The sequence below is a fragment of the Cibotium barometz genome, chromosome 53, assembly GCF_041138505.1.
Source record: "Cibotium barometz isolate CiBa-2024 chromosome 53, ASM4113850v1, whole genome shotgun sequence".
NCBI classification, from domain to species: Eukaryota; Viridiplantae; Streptophyta; class Polypodiopsida; order Cyatheales; family Cibotiaceae; genus Cibotium; species Cibotium barometz.
Window position 1 is genome coordinate 8,053,930 of NC_141098.1, and position 16,455 is coordinate 8,070,384.

Below are 16,455 nucleotides of genomic sequence, written 5' to 3' on the forward strand. Positions count from 1 at the left end.
TTGAAGGATTTTAAATGGCCCATAATATCTAGGCGCTAGCTTCACTGCAGGGAATTTTTCCACACTCTTTAATCCACGTTTTTCAATTCTCAAAAGTACATAATCACCTTCTTGAAATGAAAAATCTTTGCGCTTCCTATTTGCTTGAGATGTATACTTCTCTTGAGCTCTTGCAATACAATCACGCACTTCAGATAAAATGCGATCAAAGTCTCTAACATATTGGTCGGCGGCCTAGTAGCCGGAATAGGAAAAGCTCTACCATAGATGATCTCAAATGGTGCTCGACCAGTAGCAGTATGAGGAGTATTATTATAAGCAAATTGGAGTAGGTGTATGTACTTATCCCATGCACTAGGTTGCTGGGAAACATAGGCTCTAAGCATATCTAAGATAGTGCTATTTGTAACTTCGGTTTGTCCATTCGATTCCGGATGGAAAGCCGTGGAAAAATCTAACTTAGTGCCTAAGTTTGAGAAAAGAGCAACCCAAAAGTGACTACAAAATTTAGAATCTCTATCAGAAACTATCCCTTTGGGTAGTCCATGATGAACAAAAATTTGCTTGACAAATATGTTCGCGGCTTGCTGAGAAGTTAGTGTCTTTTTACATGGAATGAAATAGGCTTGCTTACTAAATCTGTCCACTATTGTCCAAATCATGTTATGGTGACTGGAAGTAGTAGGAAAGCCAGTAATGAAGTCCATAGACACTTGTTCCCATGGTCTATCAGGAATAGGTAGAGGCATAAGCAATCCTAAAGCTTTGCCTTTGTAGCTTTTTGTTGTTTGGCAAATGTTACATTCAGCTACAAATTTAGCTACAAATTTCTTCAAATGAGGCCAATAGAATTCTCGAGAAACTACTTGAAGTGTTGCGGAAACTCCTCTATGTCCCACAAATGGTGGTTGGTGCATCTCTTCCAAGACAAGTTGTCTATAAGGTTGAGTAACACACAATCTTTTCTCAAAGAAAAGATAGTCATCATTATGAGAATAACTTCCTTGAGGTGTCCAATTGTTTTCACGCAATTTGATCCATATTTCAGAAAAATCTGGATCAACTTCATAAGTTTCTTTCATAAGGACAAATGGTTCACTTTCAATAATGGAAATGTTATTGATGTTTGGTCTTCGACTCAAAGCATCGGCAACAACATTTTCTTTTCCAAGTTGGTATTGAATCATAGGTTGAAAACTTTGAATGAAAGATGCCCATTTGATGTGCCTATCTGAAATAAGAGGTTGCGTAAGTAAATGCCTAATGCTTTGTTGATCCGTCTTGATGAGAAATTCAGAACCCATTAGGTAATGCTTCCAGATTTTCAAAGCATGCACTACTACTACTAATTCCTTGTCATATGTGCTATAATTTTGGTCTGCAGGCTTAAGCTTTCTACTTTGATAAGCAATAGGATGGTTGTCTTGCATAAGAACAGCTCTAAATCCTTTGCCACTAGCATCAGTCACACTACTATAAAGAATGGTCTTTGAAAATCAGGTAGTGTAAGAACTGGTGCTTGTGTTAAAGCATTCTTGAGTGTTGCAAAAGATTTATCTTGCTTTTCAGTCCAATTGAAATTTGTAGCTTTCTTAAGGAGTTCAGTCAAAGGATGAGCAATAAATTCTTGACGAACTTCCTATAATAACTACATAGGCCAAGAAAAGATCTAAGATCGTGTATCTTTCTAGGCTAGGCCAAGAAGCTATACACTCAATTTTCTTAGGATCTACACGAATCCCTTCAGCCGACACTATATGACCTAAGTATTCAATCTCTTCTTGAAAGAAAGAACTCTTTTCAGGATTGACATACAATTCATTTTCTCTCAAAAGGTTGAACACTTGTTCCAAGTGTTGTTCATGCTCTTGTCGATCCTTGCTGAAAACAAGAATGTCATCAAAGAACACTATAACAAAACTTTGAAACTTAAGGAATATGCGATTCATCATACGGCTGAAAGTAGCTGGAGCATTGGTCAAATTAAATGGCATAACCAAAAACTCATAGTGACCAGTTTGGGTTCTAAAAGATGTCTTGAAAATGTCAGATTGAGTCATACGAACTTGATGATACCTAGACTTTAGGTCAATCTTGCTAAAGACCTTTGATCCTCTAAGCTTGTCAAGAAGATCATCTACCCTAGGAATAGGATATCTGTTCTTGACAGTAATCTTATTCAATGCATGATAGTCTACACACATTCGGTAAGTTCCATTCTTCTTCTTAACAAGAAGTACTGGAGCTCCAAAAGGTGAACTACTAGGTCGAATAAGGCCTCTCTCTAGCAAGTCTTCTATTTGGCTTTGGATTTCTTTTTGCTCTAAATTGTTGACTCTATAGGGAGCTTTACAAGGCGGAGAATTTCCAGGCAATAAGTCAATACTATGATCCTCAGGCCTAGACTTAGGTAATCCTGGAGGTAAATCTTCCATGAAATAATCACTAAATTTGGAGATAAAAAGATCAAACTTTGGACTTTTGGATGTGTCAGACTCAGCATCAAGCTGGTTAACCCATACCATATAAGTCTTGTCTCTTTTTCTTAGAGCTCTCTTTGCTTGAGTGTGACTCAACAAAGGACTCATTTCTCCTTTGACGTGACACTGGAGGATAATATTTTCATTGTCCTTCCTTAGAGAAATGCTATGAGTGTCATAGTCTATAATAGGATTGTATTTGTGTCTCCAAGGCATACCCAAAATTATATCTACCCCTTGTAAAGGTGCAACTAAGAAATCCCTCTTTTCTGTTAAAGGGTTGATGCATAAATCCAAACTTTTCACCTCTTGCATGCAATTATACTTTGTTCCAGTAAATGCTGCTTTAACTTTATAGTGCGTAGGTGAAGAATGAAGATTTAATGCTCTAAGTGCCTTTTCAGAAATGAAATCATGTGTACTATCATCATCATGCAAAATAAGAACTTGATGTCCATTTATTGTTCCTTTTATTTTAAGCAAAGAATAAACATGAGGTTTACCTTCTTGTTCTGAGTAATCTGGATCGGAATTACCCTCTTGCTTGAATGATTGTTCTTCATTGTCGTCTTCTTCAATCATGTTGACTCGAGCTGCTGCTGCTGTTGTTGAATTCTTGGTATGCTCCGGACGATTCGGGGCTATGTGTCCTTCTTTGTGGCACTTGAAACATTTGATAGTAGATGTCTTCGGTTTGCCACCATTGACTTTCTTATTGGTACTCATGTTGCCTTTAGCCTCATCCTTGCCTTTGTCATAACCTGGTTTATACATCTTCTTTGAAGCATAAAAAGATTTAGTAAATGGTTTACCCTCATGTGCTTTAATCTCTTTAGGAAAACCATTTTTACGTTCTGAATTAGTTGCCAAAGATATTGCAGAAGATAGTGAATGAGGTCGAAACATATTCACATCGGCCCTAATGGTAGATCTAAGGCCCGATATGAATTTTCTCTTTTGGTCCTTCTCGCTGACTCTATCCACAACCTGCACCTGTAATAAAGTATTCCAGAACTTTTCTACATACTGTGACATAGTTTCCTTTTCCGATTGATGCAAAGTGTCCCATTGGTACCTAACTTTGGACTTGAATTGTGAGGGTAAAAAGTTCTTTTTAACCAGCCGTTGAAATCTTTTCCAAGAATCTGGCTTGTCACGACCTTGCTTTATTACACTCCACCATAAAGCTGCATTGTCTACCAAATGATTGACTGCACATTTAATCTTATCACTCTCTGAAAATTTTTCTCCTGAGAAATAGTCATCTAGTTGACTAAGCCAAGCTAAAATGACCCTAGCATCCTTCTTTCCATCATAATTTTGAAATGTGAAAGCTTTCCGACTAATCTTGGATTCTTTTTGTGACCTTTGTGCTTGCAATGTAGCATTTATAGCCCTTTGAATAGTGTCATCTTCGTCATCAAAAGATAGCGAAGAGTCACGCTTGCGTCTACGACTTGTGAGCTGTCTCTCCAATTCAATACGCTTCTCTCTTTCTTCTACAATTTGATGTTGTAAAGAAAGGAGTTGCTCTTAGGCAAATCTGCCATAGTGCTTGTGCAAATGATGTAGATAAATAAAATTTTACTTTATTTGATGTAAATAAATAAAGCAAAAATAAGTACTTATCTTGTTTTTCTCCCGCAATTTGATCTTGGTTGAAGCTGAACAAAGACGCTGTTCAATGGCTGAATTGAATTCTCGTCGCCTCAAACAAATCCCGAACGATTCTGCGTGATTCAAGAGTCTTGGGCTAGTCGAATTGTTGATGAAATAATTTTCCTGCACTTTGAAACCTGCTGAAATAGTCCTGTAAACCTTGCCCAAACTCTGTAATATTTTCTAAAAAAAATTTTCAGAATTTTTCAGCAGCGATTTTGGAATTTTCTGGCCTTTTCTAGGCAATTTTCAAGCCTTTTAAAACTTGTAAATCACTTTTCTGCACCCAAAAATTTCAGAATTGAAAACCTTTTGAATTTCTCTTCAAATTTGAAAATAGGAGGAGTAAAGGCTCCAAAAAGTGATGTGACTTGTATGGGGATTGGGAAAAGTAAGATTAGATTAACTTTTGGATTAGGGAGTGTTTAGGCTTTTGGTTTTTTTTTCTAAACATCTCCATGCGCCGATTTGCGCCGGCAGGCTGCCGCCGTGCGCCTCCCTCATGGATTTCTTTTTGAGAATTTTTTGATGGCTTTTACACTGATTTACCTGCTCCGTCCATTATAGAATTACTCATGCTTGAAGCTTTTTGATTTCTGAGAGAATCCCATGAGGTTTTTGGCTATGAGGATTTCATCCACGCGGTCAGATTTTGATTTCACTGAGTATTTGGAAAAACCACTTTTTGATAGAGAGGGATGGTTTTGGAGGGTGGTGAGTGGGTTTGAGAGTAGATCTAGTTTTGAATCTTTGACCTTTGGGTAAAGACCTACAAAGCACCCTTCTGTCCACTGGATAATTTCCTACACTTTCTTGATTTTTGAGAAGTTGAAGCCCTTTCCTACCTTCTCCACAAATCTCCTAGCCCAAGCTCTGATACCACTGCAACCGGAATCTTATTCTAGGAATTGATTGTGGAAGAGTAGAGAATTCACAAGAATTAATTCAACCATAAAAACCATTACTTTGCAAGCTTCAACTAAATCAAATCAATTGAAATTTAAATACTTAACAAAATTAAAATACTTAGCTCAATAAACCATATTGGGTGCAATCTTCCCCCCTCTTGTGCGTGGCCTCTCCCCACACGAGTATTTCTTTATTAGCTTTCTTTTCCACCAAAATTAGGCCATAGCCCCCAAAATATACAAGATGTGCTTTTTAGAGAGCACGGCACTCTTCTTTTACAAAAATAGAGTGTCAAATATTGGGACTAGGGTAAAGCCATAAGCTTTAATAAATTCCACATAATAAATGTATCTTTCCTAAAGTTCAAAATGGAAAAATCATTTGTTAAGGTTACAAGCTACTATGCTTGCCAAAAAGGAAATGTGATGAACCAAGACATTTCTTCCAAAGTAAACTCTTCAATTCCCATAGTCTTCATCACCTGAAAATATAAGCCCAATTAATTATTAAATTAATCCCACAAATATTAAACAGGCACAAATCATCACCAACTCATGACTACCAGGCGTAAGTACCCCAGGAATCACCCTGCCATACAAACCTAACTGAAATAATCATAGGTGGTCTCAAACATACGTCATATACCGCACGTATTAATATTTATAGTGGTGTCACCCACGATATTAACCTAGCCGGCATGACGCAAGAGTAACCTAGGCATCCCCAAATTACTCAAGAGGGGATAAATAATATTTTTCTAGAGGACTTAAAATATATTATCATGACAGTGGATGAAGGCCCAAGTAGTTCAGCTAACCGAATTGAGTTAGAAAGGGCTCGTTTTCCTGTGATTACATAAATTTCAAAGAAGCATGTGAATTTTGCTGAACAACACCCAATGATTGGAGTGATAACATGGTTAGGATTAAATGCTGGTCAAGCTAATTCTAAAATTGAACCCAAAGAATCAAGAATAGAAAAACCTAAGAAAGAGAGCAAGTGGAAGTCCTAGAAGAAAGTTATGGTGATAGTTTCTTAGAGCATCCATTAGGGCATATTCCTATTGGATTGCCTGTAATTACTAAAGGTGTAGCACCTTTTCCAGAAAGGTTGAAGGAACCAAATGTAATACAGGGTAAGACTACTGTTGTGAGCGAGGCTTTTGACTTGTGGCTAGTCATGCAAGATTGTAAAATCTCATTGGATCTTCCTACTTTGGTTAGCATTTCCCCCATGTGTAGAAAACAATTGTATCATCGGCTGGTGAAAAGACGGGTACGCTTAGGAAACAGACATAGAGGAGTCCACTCCGATGAGCCCGATACATAGAGCCTTTTTCCCAGAGAGTGTTACCCCGATCGAGACTAGAGCGACTAGAGAGCCTACCTCTACGAGTCTCGTAGTAGGGAGAGCACCACATGCTATACTTGCTACATCACATACCCCAGAGTCCACTCCCACGCTTTGTGAGGCTTGAGACACTTCCATGAGGATCACACCACACTCTTTAGAGATTTTGCTACACTTTGTAGGCCATCGAGGAGCCACACCTAGGTTTGCTGACCTTCACGGACACATGTATGGGAGATGCGTGCTATCTACTAAGCATGAGACCACTCCATACCAGCTAGTTTGAGCTCGACCACATGATACCTTGCCGGATTTTTTGGTCGATGAGCTTGGGAGTACTTATGTCTCATTACCGATTACATCTACCCATGACACTGTGTGTGCACATCCTGATGATTGCCTAGACACTCAGACACACCCTAGGCTAGTGGAGTTGCATAGACAAGAGGATACATTGATATATGTTGATGATTTGGGTCATAGATATAGACGAGATCAGGCTAGTGGATCCCACGATACCATGTCGAGATTAGCAGCCTTTCTTGTTGGAGATCCCCGCCATGAGAGGATTTACCAGGGTATAGACCATGCAATATACACTTTGGAATGCCCTACTATCCACGACCTAGATTTGTGACCCTACACGTGAGATGTCAACCACATACACTCCACATACACGTCCTATGGGTCACCCACCTTAATGAGATCCCCTCACATTCGGTCACCTCCTACTTCTCCCACCAATGAGACATGTTCTACCACAGAGCACAGTTGCTTCTCTTAGGTCTCGAGTGACGGATATAAAGGAGTCCAATGCTCATATTCACGAGAGGATGAGTACACCACAGAGGATAATGGTAGAGCCACACAAGAGCCATACATTTGAGGATAGTCACTCTACACAGGATATGCCACCTAACGAGACAATGCCATACAAGATACTTTGAGGATAGTGCCGATGGAGGTAGATAGACCCCAGAGTTTGCCTTTGACTGATGATTCTTTCACACATATTTTAGAGGCAAACTCCGAACTCTAGCCTACACAGAAAGAGCTTACCCATGCACATGACCAGGAGAGTGTGGTGGTGCTGATTGAGAGCCCTTTGAGCCACACACCTACACACCGCCCCCCACAGATAGATGCTACCTTAGAGCCGTCTACTTATGCACCTTCATGATCAGATTTATCAGACCATTGAGTGGCCTTCCACTACATGCGGATCGATATGCGGATCGATAGATGAGGTTTCTAGAGACCATGTTTCTTCCACCACCCCACTAGAGGTCACATCAGGTTCTAGAGCTCACTTTGCCTAGATTGACCGGAGCGAGTGTTCGGCCCTTCTCTTGGCCATTGTCAGAGCAGTAATGCTCAGAGTGCCCGACCCATGACATATCAGGCATATAGCTCTTCCCATAGAGCTTATCATAGGAGCACCAAACATGTTTACATTCCTCGTATAGTGGTACATGCTAGACCGATGCCTTGTGGATGATGCACCCATATGGGTAGAGAGCCATTGTACACCAGATGGACAATCTCATGGATGGCTCACTTCTACACGGTCTCACTAGAGGCACAAAGTTACTATGAGGGTTGTAGATGGATTTGGGTTTGTAGGCCACAAAAACTCTCACATCCTGAGCATCCATGATCACACACAGTCCCTAGACTCCCACGAGAGAGACGAGCACCTCCTCCACGTGCCCCGCCTCGACATGCACATCCTCGATGTACACCACCTACATGTGCACCAGAGAGACGACCACTAGAGAGGCCACAACATGAGCCAGTGCGTCCTAGAGCTCGAGTTTCACAATCAAATGATAATAAAGCTCATGGATAGGCGATTGAAGACATTGAAAATCTGGCTACCTAAGAGCCGTATCACACTTCCACCACATGTTAATTCTAGCCATAGCTCATTTGAGGCTTCTCCAGGCCATACGACTATTTCAAAGCTAGGCAAGGGTCAACTATAGAGCACCACACTGCTATAGAGTCCATAGACCATAGGATTAGAGGTTGATGTTTTATCTAGGCCCACTACTTGTGCTTTAGAGTCTACCACTCAGATGGAGCTTGGATCTACTCAGCCCTTGACCATAGTTGAGAGAGCTAGGAAATTACAATCATTGCTACATGGAGAGAGCTCTCTCGCATGACTTCTAGATATACTAGATCAATGACCACGTAGGATGCTAGTATAGTGCACTAGAAGTAGACACACCTATGCACGTATACCAGAGGCACTTTTTTTCCACTGGGTTTTTTCCCTCTGGTGATCCAAGTTTGAGACCTTAGATTAGGATGTATAGTTTGTTTTGTGCTATTTTTGTTTGAGTGTAGGGACTAGCTTGTAGATCCATGAGCATGAGGAGACCTCCATGCAGGATCAGGTGTACTTTTTCCTACTCTTTTGTGTCCTGCATATGTTTTTCATTGTGTGACATTGTTGCTATCATGGTTGGGTTGTGATGCTATCAATTATGACTTGTTACTTGTCAATTTAGGTTACTATAATTTTGCAATGGTAGTAACTTCCATCATTAATTGATTCACAGTTTAACCTTGTGACCATTACCTGCAGGTAGATAGCTTTGACTTTGGGTTAGCTCAAGCTACTATACATGCTATCTTTAGTCAGTAAATATCCTATGCATGCTTGTGTGGCCACAAATGATTATCTAAATAACACGCACACATACATTTCAAGAGCTTATGCCACCACATGGGCTTTATCATACCATTATAGGCTTTTATAATTTAATACTATTGTGCATGTGAAGTCCATTAATTGTTGGTAGTTTGACCTTATTTCGGTAATCTTAGAGAAAAGATTCCAACTTAATGTTTAAATAGGCATTTGCATGTGTTGGGTTTAGATGCTCACTTCTACCTATTAGTTTAGGTCGATGGGAAATGCATACTGAAAAATGGAATGGCTAAACAAAAAAGAAGGCCTAAAAATGGCTACCAGAAAGAGCATTTAAATGTTGTTTGTGCTATATGTGGTCTATCCTCTTAATGGTTCATGGGGTAGGCAAGGGGAACAACTCTATCTCTAGTGTTAGGTCCCGGAGCCGATGCCTTGGGTTGTTAGGAGTTAGCCACGCCTGTTTGTGAGCTAGTAGATTCATGGAGAAGGCCATGCCGATGTCATGGGAACCATGGTCGATACTTTGCCTCAAGGTGGTCGCCATTGTGTTGTGCTTGCATATTTTAGCATATGTGCATGTATAGTATTTGTTTACGCATTAAGCATGGAATCTTATTTCTAAGTTCATTAGTTTTGGACTTGAACTGTCTATCTGAAAGACTTATGTATTACCATAAATAAGAATCGAACTTCCATTATTACACTTTCACCTGTATCTTAGTATTACCTTATAACGGTTTATTTTAGTCATGACAATACCATGTGGTGTGCATCACTAATTCATCAATATCTATGCTTGAAATTTTCATGCTTGCATATACCTTATACCACTTCAAACATAATTGGTACTCAAGACCAAATGGTCAGATAATTTGCTACTTAGGGTAGTAGGTTTAGTGCTTGTTTTAACTCATAGTTTAGTTATTATGCCTAAAGACATGTTCATAAAGCTCAAATTCTAATTAATTGATTCATGTAAATGTTCATAATTTCGTGCATCATACACCCTTCCATTTGTGTGCTTTCACTTTCATAAGCATATCATTTCTTGTCATTTGTTGGACCGCTGCTCTCACTTTTTCATGTTTACATTGCAGCCTCATACTTGGTCCAGATTCTCATCCACCTCGGGATACCACTTTCCTTTGCGGCACCCAAGGACATGTGCCAAACTAGGAGGGGAGGAATGTTGGTGGGTACTAGCAGATGGACGGACATAGCAACATGTACATTATTTTTCGGAATATCTCCATATTTTGACCACTCATTACGTGTATTATGCTGGGCTCACATGAGTTCCAACTTGTATATTCACAGTTGGTTGAGCCTAGGTGTTTAGAGATGAGGGATAAGATTAGTACATGCTTGAAACCCTAGGTATATAAGCTAAAACATGCTTATTTTGAGGCATAATAGAGTTACACTTAGAGAGAGCTTACTTTGAGTGGAGTGTGGAGATGGAGATGGAGATGGAGATGGCCATGGAGAAGCTTCTCGCGCATATGTAGCATTGCCATTGTGGACTCAATGCAAGCTAATTCCTTTCATCTACTCTCTTTTGTGCATGTGTTAATGATGCTTGATTAGTTCCTAATTAAGTCTTGATTAAGTGTTTAATCCTCTTCTCTTCTCTCATGTCCGCATAGATTAGGAGCTTTCCTTGCTTGTGTGCTCCTAATTAGTGTGTGTTTTGCTTGTGATTAGAGAGGTGATCGTCATAGTCCATGTGATTAAGAGATTGAGTGATGATTAAGTGTATGTGACTTTGTCCTTTTCTTCACTGGTTGGAAAAAAAAAGTTTTTCGCGAGCACCGATGGGAGGCATGCATCGAATCGTCAACGGAGTGCCCTTTCAGGCTTCACCGTGCGCCCGCTTCCCAACATTTGGAAGGGTACTGCAACCATGCTCTTCCCGCGTGCCTGCTGGCTTTTAGCTGCTGGCAGCCTTTGGATCGTCGATCCTCCGACCAGGCGACGACCTCCCTCCTCCTTGCCGGCTGCCTGGCCGCTTCCCTCGTTGTGCTAAAGCTAAGATCTGTGTCTTGGCCCCTGGGGGTTGCTCTATAGACCCATGGTGGTAACTCGCTCGGTAAAACTGCGTGTAGGATGAAATATTGAAATGGATTTACTGCACAGTGGTAAACCAATACGGCTGATCAATTTGAGTGCCACCATTAGCAAAAGGGACAGAGGTAGCATCTGTTTCAAAGCTGCAGAGGATTGGGACTTTCATGTCATCTCTCACACTTGGAGTCAGGGTGTGCGAAGCCTGTCCGAACAGATTGGTAAGCAGATCGGCACTCGCCTCTTTGCAGCACGCTGCAATGAGGCGAAGGAAAATAAAGGCACAGATGCTTACAACCAGGCTTTTGAGCAAGCCAATTTCAGCTATGATCTCTGCTACCAGCAGCTCATAGAATTTTTCCAGTTGTTGGCTACCCAAGAAGTTGAGCAGATTTGGTTCGATGCCTTGTGTATCAACCAAACAGATGAAGATGAGAAGGGCAAAGAGGTTGCAAATATGGCAACGTATTACAGCCAGAGCAAAGGCTGCTATGTCCTGACACATGGTGTGGGCGAAGGTTACCAACTGTTGGGCAAGCTGGCGCAAGTGGAGGTTTCACTTCCTCGGTGGTTTACAAGAGTGTGGACATATCAGGAGTTTATGCTTCCAAGGAGGTTAAGTATTCTTGTGGAGGGTTTGGATGAAGAATTTGTAGGGCTCATAAACCAACTTATCAAGAAGGATGGTCTGTGTAGATGTTACAGGGAGATACGATGGGCGGAGCTTAATGCTCCAGTTTGGATTTGGCAAGGCTTCGAACTTCAGAAGGAAAAATGGGAGCAGGGGTCTAATTCTGTGCATGAGGAAGAGCTCATGAATGTGGGAGGAACTCGCAGTGATGAAATGTCAGAGAAACAGAATTGGAAGACAAAGGGTCCAGAAAGGATTGATCAAGATCCTGACGAGATTTTGGGATTGAGCTCCAGATGTGCAGGATGCCATTCCCTGCCGCTGATTCGGAAAGCCCCCCTCTCCAGCCATAATTTGGGTCAGCCTCCACATATATACTTTGTGGACAGGGAGGCATATCTTGGGGTTATGCAGAGCCATTGCTACAAGAGATCCAATGCCACTGTCCCAGATGAATGCTATCCAGCTTATCGACCACCCCCATGGGAAGATAAGCGCAATGCAGCTCTGCGACCGCTCAGAAAGCTCTACAAGTCCTTGTCAACAAGGAAGGTTTTCACACCACTAGAGGTGATTGAGGAGGTTGGGAATCGGCATTGTTCGAGGGAGGAAGATCGTGTGTTGTCCATTTTGGGGCTTTTGCGTGTAGAGCTATCACAGCTGAGGACAGGGAAAGGATTGGCAGTGCAGGTTGCAGAGTTGGCCAAGGTGTGCAGTCCAGAGATGCTAATTGAGTTATGTGGCATGGATGTGGTGGGTCGTTGCACCGCAGGGATGTCTTGGGCACCTGATTTTGCAAATCCATCTCGCCATAGTTTCTGGTCCACCCATGTACTTTCTGAATTACAAGAACGACAATTGGAAGTGGCCGTAGAGAGGCAGCGAGTGTGTGCGGATGGTTCACTTAAGCTTTTGGCCAAGGTTGTACCAGGTCATCTGCTTGCGATCACTGCATTACCAGCTGCAATCAGAGAAATGTCTCGAACAACAACAGCAAAATACAGGCAATCCCATCCTCACTCGATGGACACTGAACAGCCAACTCATTTCATTGTTGTCCCAACGCCGAACATTGACTACACCATCCCTTCTGAATTAGAAGTTACCCTCCCAACATTGGATTCGTCTTTGCTTTCACAAAACACGTCTCTGGAGTCATGTTGCTTCATTCCACTAGATCTATATGCAGCCAAAACAGGCCAATCTACCTTGATGCTAAACTTTTTCTTCAACTGGCAAACTGGTAGCAGCCATGGTGGTTCCATCCACATTCCTTTTCATATCACCCAAACACATGACTTTACCTGCCTAACAGACTTGGCTGTGTCTTTCCCAATCCAGATGGTGCTCTTGGGAGGGGCATCCACAAGACTTGGAGACAAGTTCAACGTGATCATGGTATGCTTAAGCAAAGCAGCTGCTGCGGATATTGGCAAAGGGAAAGAGCAGCTACACAAGATTGGCATGCTTTATTTGACAGAGGCACGGGAATGGGGTATGCAGATGAAATATTTTGAGAAAGCAAGTATGAGTGAATGTTTAATAGGTGGCTTTGGAGCAAACTTGAATCACTATGTAAGCCTTCAGCATGATGCCAGTGGCGAAGTTTGCATTCTTGAAAGGCCTCCAGGGGGCCATGTACCCATCAGAAAAAGCTGGTAGCAAAGGTATGGAAGACGGTTAGAGGTAAGTGCTCAATCCTTTGGGGTAGGTTTTCTATTCAGTGTTGTGTCCATGTAGTTCCTTTGTGGGAAGGTTGACGATTTGCACTTCAGATTAGACCCAAAGGTCAAAAAATGTGTATTGGTGAGCTATTCCCTTGAGCAGCCAGTGGATTGACGTAAAAGATGGTGTTGGGACTAAAGTTAAGGAGCAAATGGCTACATGGAGGGAGGCAATCACCACTTCAGTGAACTAAGAGAATTACCAATTCATGGGGGTTGTTGATAGACTAGAGTGGTAGGCTACATGGAAAAGTCACTCCATTGAGTAGGTTACATGTAGCCATTTTTAATAGACTAGAGTGGTAGGCTACATGGAAAAGTCACTCCATTGAGTAGGTTACATGTAGCCATTTTTAATAAGGAATGTAGTATTCTAGATGTGAGAACACAGTTTGAAGAAGGCACATAAGGCTATAAAGTTGCCTCATAATGACCTAGGGATGCATAAGTTAGGTTTTATCATACATCTTGTACAAGATGTACTTATGACGATTATGTTGCTCATCATTAAACATATATAGCAAAATTGTTATAGGATGTAGAGCCACATGTTTTGACGATGGTGTCAATAATGTGGGAGAATGCAATGGATGAGGAAATGGATATGCTTGACGTGAATGATTTGGTGCCATTTCCTAAAGCTATTGGCTATAAAATGGGAAGTACAAGGGCAATGGAGGTAGTGTAGAATCTAAAGCTAGGTTGGTTGTTGCCAAAAGATATAAGCATATACATGGTATTGACTATGAGAACATAGTTAGTCCTAATGCCAAAATGGTAGTTTAGTGTGAGAATTATCATTATAGTGGCTGCATCAAAAGAATGAACTTTGCATCAAATGAGAAGAGATGTATTTGGATCAACCACTTGGAGTTAGTCATTGGGATTATGTATGTAGGTTGCATGAAGCCTTGTATAGACTGAAATAGAGGTAGAGAACATGGCATGACAAAATTGCACAATATATTGTTACCATCGGCTTTTGTATGGTAAAGGCAAATCATTCATTCTGTGTAAGAGTTATACAACTATTGTGGTCATTACCATCTATGTAACTACTTTCTTAGCATTGAGGTTATTGGGATCCTTAAGAGCATTTAATTGTCAAAGAGGCAATATGCATTGTTGATAGTAGTGTATTGTTGTGTGAGTATTGGAACACCTCACTGGAGAGGGGATGTTGAGAATGTAAGCTCAGTGAAGAGCGTGTGTAACAAGCACTCTAAAAGTGCTAGAGTTTACTAGAATCTAGCAGAGTGGAAAAGAGTGTGCCACATAGGTATGTAGAATTGTAAAGTGTAGTGTGAGGCTAAACACAGAAGAAGCCTTTCTCAATGTAGCATGCATATGTAATAATGAATAATACTATCAAGTGTGCAACATCTCACTAAATGACATGTTTTGCCACAAGTCCAACGTTGTTTGCTATCATCCTTGAAATCATTTCTATGATAAGTTTTTTCCCTTTTTGGATCTCCTCTTTCCCATTTCATTTCATGGTTGTAAGATCGATGAAGGTGTGGGGAAAGGACTCTCATAATGCTAGCTATCATATGGCATGTGAGAGTTTGCTAGAATTGTGGAAAGAAGTACTTGTACAACATAGGTGTGCACGTATATAGTGTAGTGTGAGGCTAAACATAAAAGAAGCCTATCTCACTATAACATGTATATGCAATAGAGAAAGTTGTTGCATGTGCAACCTCTCTCTCTCTCTCTCTCTCTCTCTCTCTCTCTATATATATATATATATATATATATAGCAAGGGAGTTTCTTGTGTGGCTTAATCACATACACACCGTGATTAATTCCATAGCTTGGCGTTCAACATGGTATCGGAGCAAGTGTGGGATCCTAGTCATGGTCTCATTATGGACATAAGATTTTGTGTGTTTGCCAATATGATTTGGAATAATGAGTGAGCGTATCTTATGTTTTGTGCATTTTAGTAAGATTAAAATTTAAGCGGACTTATATTAGTATTATCATTGTATTAGAGAGATAGATTCATTAGGAAAACATTTTTGAAAGTGCCTATTAAGATGCAAGTAGAGTCTTGTGAATAAAGAGTAGTTTTTCATCATCACGATGCAAATGGAGTCACCATTAACACTATGCAGCTGCATATGAAGCTAAAAGTAAAGATTTCATCAAGTATGGAGGAGTTTGAGAGTATCTTGTCATTATTAAAGCTACCACGATGGAGATTTGCACCATGTAGAGTGCAAATGGAGTTGTTTGCAACATATTTGTCATCAAGAAGTACCAACAAAGATTTCAAGGAAGGTAACTTGCCAAATTTGCCTCGAATCATGTTATGAGCATGATAGAATACTCATGTTGTGGAAGGGTGGTTATTGGTGAAATTTGTAAATCCTCCTATGGTCCTTGCATATGAGTGAAGGACATGATTCTTTTGTTTTGCAAGAAAAGATGGAAGAAGGTGTATGCTTAACTGTAGCACAAGCAAAATCTAGGTTGCTACGATGGTCCTTATTGAACGCATTGGAAGCACTAGTGCTTAGGGCTTGCTCAATCTGTTGGGGCAGGCAAGACGAAGGTGAAGACCTACAGGTACTTCACATGGTTGCACCAAGGCTTATTGTTGGCATCCTTGGAGCAGGTTCTATGTGAGAAAAGGTGCATGCTTGTCAAAGGTGAAAGATAAGAATTTTGGAGCTCAATTTGGACTCACAAAGGCCATGTTAATGGCCATGGAAACCTCATGATGGAGGTTCGAGGAGGTAACTTATGCTTTGGCAAAGTAGAGCTTAATTATAGTTATTAAGGGTTAAGTGCATGGCTCCATGCCATTAGTTTTGGTGCTGAAAGAAGAGGCAAACTTTACAGCAAAGAAGTAATCCAGCTGAAGGCTACATGATCAAGCTTACGTAAAAGTAATAGATTATATAAGTCAAAGCTTTGGATATGGTGGTATGATTCCAAAGGCTTAGATTAAAAGATAAAGAAAGATA

The 16,455-nt window shown here is 40.7% G+C and overlaps 1 protein-coding gene across 1 annotated transcript; it reads left to right on the forward strand.

Moving 5' to 3' along the window:
* The first annotated feature begins 10,852 nt into the window (after positions 1-10,852).
* LOC147608243 (uncharacterized) lies at positions 10,853-14,014 on the forward strand. Its single transcript, XM_086789338.1, has 2 exons — positions 10,853-13,748; positions 13,816-14,014. Exon 1 carries the CDS (start codon positions 11,180-11,182, stop codon positions 13,415-13,417), a length of 2,238 nt encoding a protein of 745 aa, XP_086645464.1. The 5' UTR covers positions 10,853-11,179; the 3' UTR covers positions 13,418-13,748; positions 13,816-14,014.
* The last annotated feature ends 2,441 nt before the right edge of the window (positions 14,015-16,455 follow it).

What these genes read in the sequence shown, in the direction of transcription:
- LOC147608243 (XM_086789338.1), top strand. Translation starts at nt 11,180, where the DNA reads ATGGATTTACTGCACAGTGGTAAACCAATACGGCTGATCAATTTGAGT.